This window comes from Hyaena hyaena, unplaced genomic scaffold (genome assembly GCF_003009895.1).
Source record: "Hyaena hyaena isolate Hyena2069 unplaced genomic scaffold, ASM300989v1 scaffold_38, whole genome shotgun sequence".
Lineage (NCBI taxonomy): Eukaryota > Metazoa > Chordata > Mammalia > Carnivora > Hyaenidae > Hyaena > Hyaena hyaena.
The window spans coordinates 4875854-4894976 of record NW_024080670.1 but is presented as its reverse complement, the minus strand read 5'-3'; the positions used below and the strand labels follow the sequence as shown (position 1 = coordinate 4894976).

General features: G+C 51.4%; 1 protein-coding gene across 9 annotated transcripts in view; it reads left to right on the top strand.

The window, feature by feature from the left end:
• The window catches only part of RALGPS1 (Ral GEF with PH domain and SH3 binding motif 1), a 272375-nt gene that overhangs the window by 216483 nt on the left and 36769 nt on the right, over nucleotides 1-19123 (top strand). For all 9 annotated transcript variants that reach the window (XM_039229483.1, XM_039229484.1, XM_039229482.1 and 6 more), the window contains 3 exons: nucleotides 6755-6892; nucleotides 9118-9211; nucleotides 14799-14866. In XM_039229483.1, the coding sequence (XP_039085414.1) occupies nucleotides 6755-6892; nucleotides 9118-9211; nucleotides 14799-14866 (300 nt within the window). The remainder of the gene's footprint in view (nucleotides 1-6754; nucleotides 6893-9117; nucleotides 9212-14798; nucleotides 14867-19123) is intronic.

The window sequence follows — 19123 nt, the reverse complement described above, 5'->3', positions numbered from 1 at the left end:
CCCTAGGGAACATTAGCAAACAGCAGGTTACCCCACCGCATCTGTAGATCACCAGGGAATCCCCGTGGTGTGAGAGGATCTGTGATTTTCCTGGTCATTGCACCTCGGGGAGCTAGGAGGAGATTCGGCACCCCCAGGACCCCAGGATTCTGTACAGGCTGCAAGACTGCCCACGTGCCTTTGTGATTCATTAGCCTCAACACCAAGAAATAAACGAGGCCATGTGCTCATCCCAAACACATGGTCTCTGACCACCTGACATGTGACTGCCGCCTTCCTGCAGACCTAAGAAATATTTGTCTCCACGTGGGTGAGCTTCCAACACATTTCATAGAAGGAAAATTCTTTAAGTGCGGATTTGTTCTGAAGTCCAGGTTTTGCACGATTGATATTAATGAGTGGGCACTAATTAATACTCATAGTCTTCTGCATCTGACAGGGAGCCTGAACTGCCTGCTGACATCCCCTCCTGCAATAGACAGAATTGCTTTGTGCTCTCTTTAAAAAAAAAAAAGAAAGAAAGAAAGACAGAAAGAAACTCTAATGAGCTGCTGCTTTGTTATTTCATTTGGAATTTATCAAGACAGTTTATGTGATCAAACCACACAAGTATAGCTCTGGATGCCAGTGCTCCTCATGTCTGAAGTTGGAAAGTGATCTTTTTAAGACAGAGCAGGAGAACATGGAAAAAAGTCTTTCATCTCAAACCTTAAAGGAGAGGGAGAGAGAAAATGGAAAGCATTAGATGGAAATGTGGCGTATTTTTATGCTGTGGAGGGTTCCCCCCCCCCAACACAGCAGAATTTTCCTTACTAAATAGATAGCTGTGTGAGAAAAACCAAAACCAGCCTCGGGATGGCAGTGAGGCGGGTGGCGATGGGAGAAACAAGAGAGCAGTGAGCTTCTGGGCGGCGGCAAAGCCCGGGTGCCAGCCGCGGGCTCTGGCCCTGGGAGGCTGAGGGCGCCCGGCTTCAAGCGGGCTCTGCGCCACGGCCCATGGGTGTCTCTCAGCTTAAGAGAAGGTGTCTGTTCAGGAGAGCACCTCCTTTGTCAGCCTGGCAGTCCCTCCTCAGGGCCGGGGCATCCTGTGGACACCCCTGGTGGAGGCCTGCATTCACCGGCAGGAAGGTTTGGCCACATGCCCTCAGGCTTGGGACAAGCCCAGCTGCCGAGGTGTCCGCAGCGGAGCCAGCTGAGGGCTGCTCACCACTGGTCCCGGGGCTCCCTGCCCCACTGTGACAGTCTGGTTGGCATTCGTATCGCAGCCACAGAGCATCACCAGGCCCTGTGTGGGGCGTGGAAGGCAGGAGAACAGACGGATGTTCTGGGTAGCTGTCCATCTCAGAGGAGGTCCAGTCTGCAAGTGGGCAAGCCATGGGGCAAACAGCAGCGGCCAGAAGCATTCTCTGGGAGTCGGGGCAGGCCGCAGCATGGGTGGCTGGACCCTCTCACCCCTGTGCCAGCCAATGACTCCCAGCCCCCAGCCATTGGCATGGAGTTAGACAAGCCTGAATTCAAATCCTGAGCCCCCCCACTTGCAAGCTGTGTGATCTCAGACAAGTCGCTTCACCTCTCTGAGCTTCCTAATTTGTAAAATGGGGGAGTGAGAGTATGTTCTGTGCCAGTTGCGGTGATGGTGGGGTGGTACGGGCAAGGCCAGCCTCTCCTATCGCAGACCATGGCTGTTACTATTCTAGCTGTTTCCCCCAACGTGTCTGCACCTCCCAGTCTAGTCCTGGGCTCTGGCGTTGCTCAAGCCTATGGCAGCCAGGGCCAGTGGCTGGCCCATTACTGCCCATCTTAACAAGGCCATTAACACAGCATCGTCTGCTGCAGGAACTCTGTAATAACTGGGACGGGAGCTGAGACATCCCAGCTGTGCTGTCCCCATCCAGACGGAAGCTCCCAGCACTGGCCTGTCTGAGGTGGGTGGTCACCACATGGTCGGCATCTGGGTACATCCATGGTTCTGGCAAACCCAGCTGGGCGCACCCCTCCCTTGGGCGTCCCGATGTTCTTCCCAGTGGGGCCTGGCCATGGAGACCGGCTCAGGGTCAACTCAGCCTCTTGGGCACCTTAGGGGTCCAGGCCCCGGGCCAGGAGACTCCTCATGATCACCTTCATTACCCCAATTGCAGTCAAGAAACTGAGGCCTCAGGAGGAGAAAAGGCTTGCCTGAGACCACCCGGCTGGTAAGTGGCAAAGCCAGGGTTCCAAGTCTCCTGGCTCCAAGCCCCACACTCTCCCACTTATGCCACCACTGCCTGTCATGTGGCAGAGCTGGCCCAGTGACGATGAGACCTGGGACAGATAGGCCACGATGAGTGCCAGGGAGCCGGTGGGGAGGAGATGGAAGGTGTGGCCAGGAGAGGTAGTCACAGTACAGTCGTGAGCCCTCTTGGAGAGTGTTAACCCCCCAGGTGAAGGTAAGCAGGAAGAGCCATCGCCTGGAGGCCTCCGGGTCCCGCGATGCCCCCATCTTGCCTCACCGCGTGTCAGGCACCAGAACACCTGGCCAGGGGTAGAGGCCTGACAAGATGGCAGCCTGGATGGACAGACCTGTGTTCGAACGCTGCCTCGGTCATTTCCCAGCTGGATGGCCTCAGGCCATGTGACTCTCTCAGCTTCCCTTTCTTCTGTAAAAATAGAGCTAAAGCCTCTCTGACAGCTGTGTTATTGTCATGATCCCATAATCTGGGCAAAGCTCTTAGTGGAGGACCTGGCACATAGGAGTGCTCAGTTTTATTATTACTGTTTATTTAAACATTGCATTAATTTTTATTAAGTTTTAGGGGGAAGGGGTGGGAGCTACAGGCATCCAGTTGTGGAACAAATAAGTCACGGGGATAAAAGACACAGTGTGAAGACTGTGGTTGATGATAGTGTCGTGGCATCACACGGGAACAGATGGCAGCTTCCGCCTGCGAGCACAGCACAGTGTATCAACTTGTCAGGTCGCGGGTTCCACCGGAAACTTTTCAAATAGAAAAAGTAATTAAAAAAAGTAAGTGGTAAATACGTGTATGAAATTTATTTTCTTATTATTGTCACTTGACTCTCAGTGTCTCTTCCCTCAGCTCTAAAATGAGGGTAATAATGTAGCTCATGATGCGATCGGGTGGCTTACATGAAATATGCCTTCATTCATGCATTCCTTCGTTCAGCTGACGTTTACCACGCAGCCCCTGCGTGCTCTGTTCCAGCTGCTGGGGATTGAGCTCTGGAGCAAGACCCACTTCCTGGCTCTGAGTTTTAAATTTTTTTTAATGTTTTATTTATTTCTAGGAGAGAGAGAGAGAGAGAGAGACAGCGTGAGCTGGGGAGGGTCAGAGAGAGAGGGAGTGACAGACTCTGAAACAGGCTCCAGGCTCGGAGCTGGCAGTCAGCACAGAGCCCGACGCGGGGCTCGAACCCACAAACCGCGAGATCATGACCTAAGCGAAAGTCGGACGCTTAACCGACTAAGCCACCCAGGCGTCCCTGATGAGTTTTAAGTCTGATGGGGAGAATCAGACCTTAAATACATGAACGATACAAATAAGTATCATCTTGCAGTTGTGGTGAGTGCTCACAGTACATGGGGTTTAGCACAGCACTGGCATCGCGCAAGGGGGAGGGGGCTTTGCCCATGATTTCATTACAATTTAGGCTTTTAAATATTTCCAGTTGGAGGCTAATAACAATGCTGAAAAGATCTCCCTGTCTTTGCACAGTATTAACTGTAAAAGATTTGCTGCCTTTGGAGTAGCTTTTGTCGTGGGAAGCAAAAGACTGTTTAGATGGAGTTTCTGTCCAGGAATTGCCGGGGCTCACAGTCTGCCCAGGTTGCTGGGGACAGGCCTTTTTGGGGGGACATCCCCCTCCCTGTACCCCCCAGTCCTCAGCGTGTCATGGTGTTGGCTTCTACTCCCATGTCCTGAGGGGTAGTCAGGTGTTGGTGGCTGCATATTTTGTGGAAGGAGTCATGAACACCTGGACAGTAGAATTAGCTCTGATGAAGTAGTGAGTTCCCCATGTCCCCAGGGTGCAAGCAGGAGCTGGGAGGTGGAAATGGAGTGCCACTCCTTTGAAGGAGAGCTTCTCCCAGCCTCTGTTTGCACAACCAGGGCCCCGAGAAGCAGCCCTTGCAGACGCCACAGAGCAAGCCTTCCATGCTGAGGGCGTTATTTGAGAAGAGCGGATTCCCTGTGTGTATCTGAGGGCCAGTGAGTGGGTCAGGAGCCAGACAGACCTGGGCTGCGGTCCCACACACCCACTGTGAGGCCCAGACAGGTTTCCTAATCTCCCTGAGCTTTAGTTTTCTCCTCAACCCTCCGGGGTTGATGGCAGGGTCACGTGGGTAAGGAACTAAGTCCCCAGCTGGTAGTGGAGCCTCTAGTAGCCTCGGTGTTCTCCCTTTTCCCTTAGCCTGCTTCCCAGTATCTCTGCTCCTGGCCAAGTGCTTTTTCTGCCACTTAGTCAGCTGAGTTCAGATCTGCACAGGGCCTGCAACTGGAAGAAAGGTGCCACATGTCCCTTATCCCGTCATGTCACGCTCAGCACCAGAGGGGACTTTGTGTTGTAGTTGAAGCAGTAATGGGATGCTCAGGATTGCCACTGCCGAACCCCTAGGGAGGGAGCTGAATTACGTTTTTACGAAGGGAGAGGAAAGACGAGACCCAAAGCAAGAATACATCTGTGGATCTCTGCCTACCAAGCTTAGAGCTTCCATACAAGGGACATTATTTCTAATTATTAAAATTTTGGAAACATGGTACCACTAGAAAGGAAGGAAGTGGAAATGGCTCCTATTAGAAGTGCTAGCATATGTTTCTGTGATTTAATGGTTTCCCGTAACAATGCGTAGCTATTTTTAAAGCAGACGAATGACTCATGGTATCCAGCACCAGCGGTCCACTGTGATGGCAGGAAGCCTGTGCTGTGGGGAGGCGGGCTTGGGTTCGCCCCCACCTCCATCATTTACCAGCTGTGTGGCCCAGAGCAAGTTCTGCTTCCCCTCTGCATTTCCTTTTCCTCCTCTATAAAAAGGGTTGTTGTAAGGATTAATAAGATAATGAATGTATAAGTCAGCACAGTGCTTGTCCATCCATGCAACATACTCACAACTTTTATAATAAATACCTAATTAACTACATCTGTAGTAATCCTCAGCAGTTCAATAGTAAACTTTTGAGGCTATAAATTTTCCTCTGAGTACCACTTTGGTCAGATCTCAGATTTGGTTAGATTTTGATATGCAGTGTTCTTATTGACATTATCTTCAAATAATTTTTTTGTTTTCTATTTTCTGCTTTTCCTTTAACTCAAGAGTTGCTTATGAGAGAGAGAGAGAGTGTGTGTGTGTGTGTGTGTGTGATTTCTAATCAGTTAGAATTTTTTCTGTATCTATTGTTAAATCCTAGATGTGTGTAGTAAGGTCAAAGAATGTGGGTAACGTGGCATTTACTATTTGGAACTTAATGAGCATTGCTTTATATTCTAATGTATAACCAATTTTTGTTAGTATCCCATGGGTATTTGAAAAGACTGATATTTTCATTTATACATCAACCTTGTTAATTTTGTTACTTAGTATTCATATGTGCACAGGTATGTACATATATCTGTATATCTGTGTATTTTTTTAGATGCATACACACACACATGCACGTGCACACACACACACACACACACACACACACACACATTCTGGAAGAGACATGCCAAAGGCTCTGTCTATAATTGTGGCTTTGTTGAAATCACTTCCTTTCTGGCAGTGTTTTGCTTTATATATTTTGACCCAGTGTTGTTTTGTGCATAGAAATTTGTAGTCATTAGATCTTCTCAATCAACTGTGCTTTTCATTAACATCAGCCAGTCCCTCTTCTTTGCCTTGTCCAGTGTTTTCTGCCTTGAATTCTGTTTCACATTGCTACTCTGCTCAGCCTACCAGTATTGTAGATGTAGTGGCAGTGCTTGTGGAAGGCTGCTGGGAGGATATGCCGTCATTGTCTATGCACAACTCCAGAGAGCCTGGAGTGTGGATCATGCTGTACAGCCAGTCCTCCTCTCCCATCCCTGGCGAGGCGGCTTGTCCCAAATTCCAGCTGGGGTGATGCCAGGAAGCTGTGCTGAGGCTCACCACTGGCCTGTCATGACAATGTTTTCGTATCCCACATTATTTTCTTATTAAGCGCCCTCAGGAAAAGTCTCTGTCCAGCCTTTGTTCTTTATAGCAAAGACTGTTGCTTTTTTTATTTCTTCTTTTGTCTCTTAGTTGATTTATGATTTTAGGGTGTGTGTGTTTATGTGTATGAGTGCATGCCTGCTTGTGTGTGTATAAATAGAAAAATAGACACATAGCTAAGTGAATAAATAAAAAACCAAATTCAGTCCAAATAGTTGTTGTCCCAGTTATGACACCTTGGACCTTTTAAATGTCATCAGTTGGTGAAATATACAAGTATCCATCCCTTTCATGTCCTGTTATTTTCCAGTTGGGTTACAGGTAAAAACCCTTGTGGCTGGAGAGTGTATGAACTAGAAATACCAAAATCTTGCCAGCATTCATTTTGCTTGTTACTCAGATGTTATATTACATTTGAGCCATCTATGCATAAGATTAGTAGTCGGGATTGGAATTGAAGTCAGAATAATATCTGAGTTTTCCATAAGCCACCCTTTATACCTTCTAGCACAACGGTGCTATTTTGTGCTATTTTGTAATGATTCATGCCGAGTGACCTCCATTACTACATATCTTCTTTAATTTTAGGGATCTATCTTCTGGATTTAATTTACATTGATTCTGCATATCCTGCCTCAGGCAGCATCATGGAAAACGAACAAAGATCCAATCAGATGAACAATATTCTCCGAATAATCGCTGATTTACAAGTTTCCTGCAGCTACGGTTAGTACCCCTGGTTGCTGGAATTGTGAAATCTTACATCACTGAAATTTGGATTCAGCACCTCATCAGTACGAAAGCTCTGGAAACCAGGTGGTCCCCACAAAGCTCTTCATTTTAATATCTTGAGCACCCAACGTGTCCAGGACACACTACCCACAGTCTCGATCTTCAAAGATGGTGAAAACTAGATGTTCCCATCTCGGTGTTACAGACAAGGAGGCTGAGGCTGAAGATAGTTTAGTCACTTATCTAAGATCATGCATCTGGGGGGTGGCAGCGCCCAGGTCGTTCTGGCTCCCAGCTCATTCATCCATGGAGAGCTCTGTGGGCAGCCCCTGGGTAGCTCTCCTCCAGGGGGACTCAGGGACCCAGGTTTCTCCCTGTTGTGGCCCCACCATGTCCCCCCTGGCCTTAGAGGCCTCCAGTGACCTCCACATCCATCTGACAGATGCAGGAAGGGAGAGAATCATCCAAGGGTAGGTTTTATGGGCCAGGTTTGCACACAATGCTCATCATTTCTGCTCGGGAGGTTAGGAAACGTAATCTAGCTGTGGGCCTGGAAGGAAAAAGGAAATGACTTGGTAAAAACTAGCCAGGCTCTGCTCCACATGGCCACATCCAAAGTGCGATGGTTGTCGGAGATGAGGTTGAGGAACTGAGAAGTCAAAGTGCTGAATGGGACATCTGTGTGGGTGTTGACTTCACCCAAGATGACGGTGGGCTTGGCTGTATGCAACTCAGTCGTGAACCAGGTGCCCAGGCACTCCAGGAATGGGCAGGGACTACCAGGGCACCAGCCGGGAGAAGTCAGCAAGGAAGAGGAGTGGGTAGTAAAGCTGCAGGGATGTGCCTCCATGGAGCAGGGTTTTTACAAGAAGCTGGAGGAAGAAGAGTCTGGAAGCAGCAAAAGGGGCAGGAAGGAAACCAACCCCACCTGCAGTTCACAGGGCATGAGAAAGACGACAGCCTCCACGGGGAAGGCCACAGGAAGCCAGGCTGGGGCTCTGCAGGGTGGGCTTGCTGAAACGAAAGGCCTGCTCCATGGGCACTTCCAGATCAGTTGTCCTGAGCAGCAGAGCAGCGAGGGGCCTGGGCTCCCCATGCAGTGCTCCCCTGCCCACGCCCTTTTCCATTCCCACGTACATCGGCACCCACTGTCCCACCAGCCAGCAGGGCAGTTACGCACACGGCTTTGGGATCGGACAGACTCAAGCTCATATCTCAACTCTGCCTCCTGAAAAGTCACTTTCTCCTAAGTCTGAGGTTTTCTCATCAGTAGCGGTGGGGACATAGTGCGCAGAGCCCTTAGCGCATTCCAGCATTTCAGTAGAGCTCAGTAAATCCTCACTCCACTGTCACCTTCATACCTGCATCTTCTCCGTCATCAGCTTTGGGAAGCAGGTGTCATTGTCCCCACTTCAGGACAAGAACACAGGCTCTCGAGAAACAAGAGGGTCTGTTCCAAATCTCGCAGTTAAGGGGCGGAGCCGTCAGGAGCTCCTCCAAGCACCTGGACACAAGTCCCCACCCCCTCTCTGATCCTTTACTGCTTCCCCCTCTTCCCTTTTGTTCTTTCCTTCCCTGTGAGGAACAGCAGAGAGGACACAGAGTTTTCAGCCCCCTCAGAATACAGCGACCATGAAGCTCAGTGGAGGACGCCTGACATCAGTCACTCTGGGAACGAGGCTGTGTGGCGTGGCAGAGGCCTCCAGGGACCGGGGGGAAACCTGGCTCTTCCACTCCTCAGTGATGTGATCTTTGCCTGCTGTTGCAGTCTCTTTCTCTGTGCAGTGGGCACCTTATTTCCCCCAAATGAGGCAGGCGTGACAGTTAAAGCAGATGCCTTCTGGAAATCAACTGGTACCTAGCCTGACGCGGCAGGGGCCCAGGCGTCTGGGCCCCTCCCTGCCTTCCCGGGATGGAGCAGCTCCAGCCCATGGGCCAGACACTCAAGCTGTGCTAGGACCTGGGTCGGACCCTCCACGCCGGGCCGGGTGGGGTGTGTTAATTCACCTCGCATTCTTGCCACGCAGGGGGCGGGAGGCTTGCCCAGTTACCCCGTGGAAGCCTGTTTTAGGGCACAAGCACCCGGCTCTGGCCTGTTCTGGAGGCCTTTCCCTCCACAGCCAAGGACCTGTGGTGATTTCAGGGCGTGTGGCCCTCTTCTCACTGGGGGCCTGGAGGTGGGGAGACACTGAAGCCCCTGGGTTTCGTCTGTTCTACAGATCACCTCACAACCCTGCCCCACGTACAGAAGTACCTGAAGTCCGTGCGCTACATCGAGGAGCTCCAGAAGTTTGTGGAGGATGACAACTACAAGTAAGTGCCCACTCCCTCGCCTGGCCCTTAGGGACCAGTGATTGGCTAGTGATGGCACTACATCCCTCGGGTGGCACTGCGCCAGCATGCTCCGCTCAGGCACAGGCACGTCATGTGACCGCTGGCCCCACAGAGCCCACAGCAGTGCCATCTGAGCATCTCCTCCCGCTTAGGTCTGCCCCAGCCACACGGGCTCCGTGTTCTGTCACCTCCTCAGCCTGGCTTTCCCACATCATCAAGGGTAACGTGAATGTAGACTCCATGATGCAAGTTCTGTGCTCTGGGTTCTCATGAGTGACTCCCTGCTGCCCAGCACCCGGTGGAAGGGCAGTATCCTAGCCGTACATCTAGGCTGGCAAACAGAGTTCTCCAAGAGCCTGTCTCATGGACGAGGCAGCTCCCTGTGGCCCCAGCTCTCTGCAGGATTCTTGCCATCTAGCACCAGCCAAGCTCCCTTCTCCTTCCCGTATAGCCCTTTGGAGTACGCTCAGGTCCCGTGGGGAACCCTGTGGGCCCTTTGCCCTCATCTTCCACTCACCTTGCTCTGGTTGTCAGTTCTTCCTTAATTTGTGGCACTTGGGAATTTATCCAGCATGTCTGTGTATTTAGAGGGAGAAGGAGGATTTTTCATATCAACTCTGTCTGCCACATTGATTGGACATCATCTTGGCTCCTTTTCAGCTTGAGGCCAACTAAGAGCCTCAGAGCTTTTCATATGACCTTAGATATCCGGACAAGTCTCAGCCATCTTGTAACTGATCATCCCCTGAGTTGCTACTTTATGGTGCAGTCTTTCCAATCTCCTCATACTGGCTGCTTCCGGCATCCGTGTTCCTTCGGATCCCATTATTCAGTGCATTTCTTTTTTAATCTCTTCCAGTTTCATGTCTGACAGTTTGACCAGTTTGGTTGCTTGGTCTGCATCAAAATCACTGAAAACGACAGAGAACCGTGGTCACAAGGGACACTCCCAGGTTACTCCCGATTCGCTCACTAGAACCTCTGGCCATGTCTACAGTAGCTGTTCTCAGCCCTGGCTGTGAATCAGTCACCTGGGACGCTTTATAACCATCCATATGTTCGTGGGAGAGCCTGGAAATGTGTATTTTCTCAAGGCTCCCTAGGTGGTTCTAATAATCAGCCGTCTTCGGGAGCATTGGCATAATAATGTCGTTAGTTGTTATTGTATAATATTTTACCAAAGCAGAGTTTAATGTGAAATTTTGATCTATTACATAATAGTTAACAACAACAGATGAAGGCCAGAGATTACCATTAAAATTACGTTTGCCACCAATTAAGCTCATTTTACTTACAAAGCATTTGCTGTTCCTGAAAAGAGTACCCTGGAGTGTGAAATTATTCCCACTTAGGTTCTGGGATAATATTTTCCATTCATGTGGCAGTAGTACAATTAAAGAGACAGCAGTTTTTCCTTAACACTAATATCCTTTAAGGAGAAAAATGGTCTATAAATACTTCTGACCATGAGACAATCCTTGGACAAGCTGCAGGTTGTGAGTAATTACTCCTTCCATTCTGAAGGACATTGAGCTCCCCCAGTACTTACCGCTAACAACAGTCAGCCTGCCTGTCACAAAGGCCCTTTGTTGTGGTCCAGGTGGGCAAGCCAAGGGCAGAAGCCTGCACTCCCATCCCCAGGGCCCAGACCACTGGGAGGGTCCCTCCCCAGGGAGGCCCTGGCTCTGAGTGACACAGGACAGGCAGGGCTTGTGATTCTACGTGAGGAACCCACACTCCATGATCCAACTTATGCCCCAAAACTTGCTCCACCCAGAAGGATGCAGTCGCTTCATTATTACCTGATGACAAAGCATTTCTTCATTTCATTTCATTATTTAGAGAGAGAGCGAGAATGGGGGCGGGGGGTGAGAGAGAGGCAGAGAGAGAATCCCAAGAAGGCTTCACGCTGTCTACACAGAGCCCAACGCTGGGCTCAGACTCACAGACTGAGAGACCATGACTGAGCCAGAATCAAGAGTCATTCACTCAACCGACTGAGCCACCCAGGTGCTCCAACAAAGCATTTCTAACACCTTGTCCCCATCTGCTTTAGAGACACTGTGCCAAGGGGCCCAAACAGTGCTTTGTTTTTGACTCTTAGTCTATTTCATTTTATTTAAGAAAAAATTATCGAAATTCCTGGAGCGCTTGGGTGGCTCAGTCGGTTAAGCATCTGACTTCGGCTCAGGTCTTGATCACACAGTTAGTGGGTTCGAGCCCCGCAGCAAGCTCTGTGCTGACAGCTCAGAGCCTGGAGTCGGCTTATCATTCTGTGTCTCCCTTTCTCTTTGCCCTTCTCCCACTCGCACTGTCTCTCTTTCTCAAAAATAAATATTTTTTAAAAATTAAAAAAGAAAAATTACCCAAATTCCTACCACCTAGAAAGCATGACCTTTAGCATTAAATGAACATAATTTTGGACATTTTTTATACATAGGAAGTACATATAGACATAGAGAAGGATGGACAGATGGATGGGCGGAGTGATAGGATTTATTAAAATTGGACCATGCTACACTTGCTTTTTTTTTTTTTTAATTATTTCTAGGAGAGAGAGAGACAGCATGAGCAGGGGAGGGTCAGAGAGAGAGGGAGTCACAGACTGAAACAGGCTCCAGGATCTGAGCTGGCAGTCAGCACAGAGCCCGACGCGGGGCTCGAACCCACGAACCGCGAGATCATGACCTAAGCGAAAGTGGGACGCTTAACCGACTAAGCCACCCAGGCGCCCCATACACTTGCTATTTTTAATTGGACGTATTTTTACTTAACGAGAGACAGAAACTGAAATAAAATGTAAGAAATTGCTCTCTCTTCAAATAAATATTTCTTCAGCACAAATGGTATAATTTCCTAAAAGAGTCTTCTAAGATTAACAAGAGAGGTCAGGAAAAACATGAAGAGGCTTGAGTCAGTGAGTTCTGCTTTCACTGGGTCTCTGCCACTCACAGGGTCAGTTGACTGGTTAGGAAAGATGAGAACATCAGCGTTCTCCCCCCTTCACCTCCCCTTCACTGTTGTCCAGTTTTTTGTTAGTTGTGTTATTACTGCACAGTCCAAATTTATAACATACACATGGTATTCAGGAACCCTAATTCCTACTTGTTAGTGGTTCTAAACAGATTCAATTCTTACCACTTGTGTTCTTCCACTGCTTTTCTATGTAACGACTCCCTTATTTAGCTGCATCTCATCATGAAGCAGGTTTTTGCAAGTCCTGCGTGCTCTGATTTCCCTCGTGAAAACATCCTCAGGTGACGGGGCCTCACCTCGCTGGGCCACGCAGGACTCTCCTCCAGGACTCGTGGACCCTGCTGCATTGCCTTCTGGCACCGGCTGCTGCTGTAGACAGGTCTCAGCCAGTCTGATCCTTTCCTCTTGCAAGTGACTTGTTTTATCTGCCTGTTGGGTAAAGGATGCCTTGAAGTTCAAAAGCACAACGAGAGGAATGGCTCTGAGTGGAGAGTTCTGTACCAAATTTCCATGGAATGTGGCATGCTCTTTATTCAATTCAGATGGCTTCTTTGGATTATCTTTGACTTCTTCTTCTGTGCCATTTCTTGTCTTTCCTCTTTCTAGGTCTCCGGGCATCTATACATTGGGTGCTCTCTGTCTTCCAGGTCCCCTAGCTTCTTTCTAGTGGCTATAATCTCTGTCTTTTCATCGACAGACACTTGGACAATCTACTCATTCGGTCCTTGATTGGTCCCCTAGGACCAAAGGGTCCCCAGGCTCCCTTTTCATCTAACTCCTTTGTGTCATCTCATTTTTCGGGTCTTGTTTATTCACCCCACATTCCGAATAAGCTGTTCTCCTGCTCAAAGCACTTGGAGGATTTCCTTGTGTTCCTCGGGGCTGCCTCCTGGGCTGAGTAATCTGGGCAGGGCTCTGTTCTTTTCTCTCTTTCCGTCTTTGTGTGAGGGGACATTTTGCTAGCTTGCCACACCGATTCTTTTTGCTTGCTCCCATTTTGAGAAGCTCCATCTGGGTATTCCATGGCTCTGATGGAAGATGGTGACGTCTGACCCTGCTCCCACATGTGTGAGATGGGCTGGCTTTTCCTCCTGCCATGCCATGAGGTCGGGGTTCTTAAAGTCTTTCCTTCTTCTGTAGCCTGGGGGAACAGGGCTCAGTCCAAGGAGGCAGTGTGTTTTAGATACCTGGGCTCTATTAAAGGGCCTGCATCAGGGTTCCCTCTACCTTGTACGGGGCTGTATCCCATGCCCTCAGGTTTCAAATGTTTACTTATATTTGAGAGAGACAGAGCAGGAGTGGAGGAGGGGCAGAGACACAAAGAGAGAGAGGAAGACATAGAATCCGAAGCAGGCTCCAGGCTCCAAGTCGGAGCACAGAGTCAGACATGGGGCTCAAACTCATGAGCTGTGTGATCATGACCTGAGCCAAAGTCGGATGCCTAACCGACTGAGCCACCCAGGTTCTCCTGGATTTCCTCAGGTGTCAAATCATCCCCTTAATGGAGCCTTCATTTCCCTCAGATTATCCATCATGCTCTCCACCCATTTCATCCGTTTCTCTCCAACACCTACCGAGAAGCCTCAGACTGCAGGATAGGAGCCGTGCTCTGGGTTATATATCTCAGTCAAACTCTACAATCCTCTTTTTCTTTCCTTGGCTGCACGTTTCCTAAGTTCATGGCTTCAGGTCATGCCCCTTTTCTTGTCAAGTTGCATCTGGCAAGTTCTACTCCTAAGCCTTTATAAGTATTTGTTTGTTTTGTTGGGGGAGGCGGTGCCTGGCATCTGGCTTCACTCTGTCATCTTCACCCAGAAGTTCTTAATCAGTGCTTGAAAAATAGTAACATTGAGGTGCCAGTTCTCATAATGCATCCATTGCCTTGTGCCTCCTGGGGGGTACCTAAGAGGGGGTGCAGTGTGATGATTAGAAACCCTGATTTCAGAGAGTCCTGGGTTTTTTTTTTTTTAATATTTTTTAAAATTTTTTTAAAAATTTATTTCCAGGAGAGAGAGAGAGAGACAGCGTGAGCAGGGGAGGGTCAGAGAGAGAGGGAGTCACAGACTGAAACAGGCTCCAGGCTCTGAGCTGGCAGTCAGCACAGAGCCCGACACGGGGCTCGAACCCACGAACCGCGAGATCATAACCTAAGCGAAAGTCGGACGCTTAACCAACTAAGCCATCCAGGCGCCCCGAGAGCCCTGGGTTTGATTGTCTGCCCTGCCCTTTGCTAGCCCGTGACTTTGGGGAAGCTACTTAGCCTTGCTGCTCCTCAGTTTCCTCATCTAATAGCTGGGGACAGTAAACTTACCAAGTCCACAGGCTTGTCTTGAGAACGAACACGTTCATGCCCAATAGACACTGAGCCACGGTGACTCTTTTGACTGCATCTTTCTTAACCATTGTTTCTGGATCATGGAAATGCCCATAGGGAAGTGGCCAAGATCTGGAGCAGACCCCAAAGTACTCCTGAGCTCTGAGTCTATAGCCCTAGGCAGCAGTCCAGTCCCCCGACTCTGAACGCACATGTGAACAGTCCCCCTCTGATACATGGGTGCCTCTCTGATCTCGTGAAAATCTTCCTTTCCAGACTGTCACTCAGAATTGAGCCGGGAAGCAGCTCTCCGAGACTGGTCTCTTCCAAGGAAGATCTTGCAGGTATTGTAGCCACGTCGGAGGGGGACACACCCATGGATAGCCCTGGCATGGCTGCCAGGCTGGCTCTGACTGTGGGTCAAGCGCACAATTGAGTTGAGGTTGGAAGACTCCACAGTCCTGGTAGCCCTTGTACGTCAGCCTTCCGGGCTCCTAATCCATGGGATGCCACGGGGCTCCCTGAGAAGAGCCTGGGACCCAACAGCCCCAAGAGAGGCCAGAACAGAACCCCAGGCTGGAAACAGGCACAGAGTAGGGAAAACTCTAGGATCTTCTCCGAATCACTTGGACCTGTATCATCAGGGCTGCAGCCTGGGTTGATCTGCCCTGGAGGGACAGCCAGGATGCCCGTGTATTTGGTGCCACCAGACACAGATGGCTTCCCCACCAGTAGGATCAGCTTTATTCATATATTTGGGACATACACAGCATCCTTAGTGATTAAGAAGGTTGGGGACAGGGTTCCCATCAGAGGGACGCAGGAAATAGCAACAGGATTCTAAAGCAGTTGTTTAGGGCCATATAGTAGGAAGCCTAACCATTCAAGACTGTTTCTTCAGGAGGTGATGCCAAAATTTGGGAGCTCGAGTGGGCTTGAATCAAAAAGCATTCTGCCCTTGAGTCTCCTTTAAATTAGTTTGAGGATGAGACCTCTGTCGCCTTCTCTGGATCAGGATCAGCCTTAACAGGATCAGCCAAGTCTCTGGCCTTCCCCAGGTGCCAGGAAGTGCCCACAGCCACCCTTTATCTTTCTGCCCTCTGGACAGTGCCCAAGGATTCAACTCCTAGTGCCCCTTCTGGCCATGTGATTCCATTCCTTCCTCCCCTGCAGCGCTGGGTCCATGTCACCTCTCTCTCCCTGCGTGCAGGGGCCGTTGAGCAGAGAGATGGGAGGGCCCACTGTGAGCGGGAACGAGGTGAAGACCTGCCCGCACAGGATAGCTTGGGCTTTCGCAAGGGACATTGGCCATGGAGGCCACGAGGGGTAAGGCATGGCACAGGAAGAGAGATGGCAGAGGGAGGGTCTGTGCCTTGGCTTGAGGGGCTCTGCCTCTCTCCAGTGACTCTCCATCCACAGACCAAACTCGAGTCTCATCTGTGCCTGAGAGAAGCAAGGCTTCTGGAAAGTTCCCCAACCAGGCCCCTGGCACATATGCCCAGAATGCCTTTTCCTCATATTTCCATGGTCTGCTCTTGCTCTTCGTTCTAAACTCAGAGAGACTTCATTTCAGCCCTTTGTTTCTTTATGACACCCCAACTTGTAGTTATTCTCTTTAGGTGCGGGCCTCACTTCGTTCCTAGTTAGTCTCTGGCCCCGGCATCAGGCTTTGTGCTTCACAGAGGCCCAGCCCACGTGGGGTTCACGGCTGAATGGATGGAAGGGTGGAAGGAGCAGGCCGAGGCTCCGGGTGGTGCACACTGGCCCTAAGGCCAAGAGGGCTCTCATCACTGTAGCCTCACACCTGAGCCTCAGAGCGTGCCCACCCCCCAGTGCCCTTCACGCCCACCCACAGCACAGGCAGTATCAGCCACTCAGGCCTGCAGGGTGCTCGTTCTCAGGGCTGATGGTAGCAGAGGCCTTCCCTTCCCCCTAGGCATCTGTCTGCCCCTGACGGTCTCTTCACTTGACCAGCACCTGCCTCACACCTCCTCCCTGCAGAGGAGATCAGGGCCATACCTCCACCCCCAGCCCAGTTCTGCACCGAGCATCACGGGCTCCCCCTGCTAGGCCAGAAGTTGTAGACCAGGATTGAGGCTCAGAAAACGAACATTGCTAATTGCAGGCCTCAAGAGCTAAGCCTCTCACTGAGCCCCAGGCAGGAAAGGAGGAGCTGCATCGACTTTTGACTCCTGCCTATGCTAGAAACCAGTGCCCGGGGCAGGTGGGCACCTAAGTGGCTCAGCCGGTTAAGGATCCAACTCTTGGTTTCGGCTCAGGTCGTGATCTCACTGTTCGTGAGTTCAAGCCCCGCTTTGGGCTCTGGGCTGACAGCATGGAGCATGCTTGGGATATTCTCTCTCTCTCTCTCTGTCTCTCTTTCTCTCTTTCCCTTTCTCTCTCTCTCCCTCTCTCTCTTTCAAAATAAATAAATGAACTTTAGACACTAGTGCCCAGGGTCCAAGACCAAGCCCCTGGCCCAGCTTCCTCAAGGTTTGCCAGAGTCACCGTCACCTCCCTCTGGCTCTGTCGTTTATTAGCCGTTGAGGCCAGAATCCAGCAAATCAACCAACCACCAGCCTGAATCCTGGCAGGGAACAGATTGCCCCCCACATCACCCCACACCCGGCTCACATGAAGAGACTCTAGCCAAGGTCAAATGAGAATTATGTAAAGAGCAGGGAGGCGCCGGCGCCTCTAGGCTGAGAGACCTGGGAAAGCAGAAGTGTCACCAACTTCAGTGATGGCTGAGCTGAGGAGGACTTGGCATCCCGGGGGGCACACAGAACAGCCGGCATACCCACCAAGCCTCAGTTTCCTCATCTGTAAAGTGAGCATTGTAATGTCTCCCTCACAGGGTTGTTGTAGGAATGTGTTGAGACCACACGTGTGAAACACAGTGCCTGACACTGAGCACTCGCATCAAGTGTGACGTTATTAGGATGATGTGATTGTCGTCAGTGTCATGGTTGTGCCTCTGTCACTGAATCAGCCTCCGGGTTTTAGTGACACGCTGCTGCCTCAGGGATGCTTTCCCCCCACCGGACCCCCGCCCCCCAACCCAGGTCAGGCCCCTGTTAACACCGGGGCTGGTAGGCCGTGGCCCGAGTCCAGCCCGCCGCTGTTTGTACGGGAGCACACCACACCCATCCGTTGACATTGTCCGTGTTTGCTTTCCGTGACGGTGGCCGAGCTGAGTAGTTGGGACAGAGACCCTGTGGCCTCCAAAGCCCAAAATATTCACCATCTGGCTTTTTACAGAAAGTCTGCCAACCCAGCGTTGCACACTCTTGCAGGCACGGTCTGTGCCTCTCACAAGCACTTCCCTCTGTGGGAAGGACACAGTTACCTGTGCCTGTCTGTCCCCTTCCCCGCCACACCGAAGGCCCCCTGAGGTAGGGCCCCAGCCAGCGCCTCGCCTGCCCTCGCGTCTCCTTCGGGCCTGTTGATCTCTGAGCTGCTGGCTGGGCCCCTGCGGGCACAGGGCTCTGGGAAGCGGCTCCAGGGCCGCCGACTGCTGACTCCGCGCTCCCTGCCGGGGGAGTGCTGACGCGGCAGATTTCACACGGTGGTGCGAGCCCGGCTCACAGGAGTGTTTTCCACCAGTTTTCCAAAGCCCTGGCTCCCGCCCTAGAAGCAGGATGTTAAGGTTTTCATTGATCACCAGAGAGCCCGGGAGCGTCTGGAAGGCTTCCGATGCACTCAGTGGTCCTGGCTTCCCACCCGCGGCCTCGACGCCTCTCCCAGGCCGGAGAGGCTGCTGCCGCCTGGGACAGCCGAGGGGTCCTGCGGAAGGCGGGACCGGAGGGGCAGCTCCCAGGAGGCCTTCCCCCACCTGGCAGTCAGACTGGGCTGCGTGGCAGGACCCCGACCAGGCCCAGGGACAGGAATGTGCCTCTCGCAGTCTCAGGAATGGGAGGAACGCGGCCTCCCTTGGCTCCTCAGGATGGGAGTTCGAGCTACAGCTCTGGACTCCCTTTCCAGCAGTCAGGCACCCGCCCCCATACCTGCCAAGGAGAGGCCCCGAGATGCGTTCATTGGTTTTTGCACTCTGGACACACGTGCCAAGGGCCTGCTGGGAGCCAGACACTTGCAGTGAACTAGGCACCCAGTGGAATGAGGCAGAGACCTTCCCACATGGAGCTGAGGCTTTAGCAGGGGACACAGGCATCAGAAGCCATGAGGGGATAGGGCGCGGTGCAGGAACGAGCCCTAGGAGGCCAGCGTGAGCGAGACCAAGATGGCCGCTGGGCCCCCTGACCCTCCTGTGCGGCCTTGCCTGCTTCTGCAGCTAGCTCACCCACCTCGGGCACTGAGACCTATGCCTCTAGCGTTGGGAACAGCCGGTCGTGGGTCCTTCAGAGGCCGTGGTTAGTGCCAGCATGGCCCAGAGCTGATGCTGGGCCGTCTGTGTCTGTGAGAGCCCCCACGCCCCACAGAGAGCTGCCCCCCTCCTCGCTGGGCAGTGACTGTGCCGGCAGCTCCCCACCAACAAATAGACTGTGAGAACGGAAATGGAGAAACCTTCTCAGTTTCTGGGCCGTGGAGGAAAAGGGCCAGGAATGCCACGTTTTCAATCCCCACCCTCCTATATGTAATGT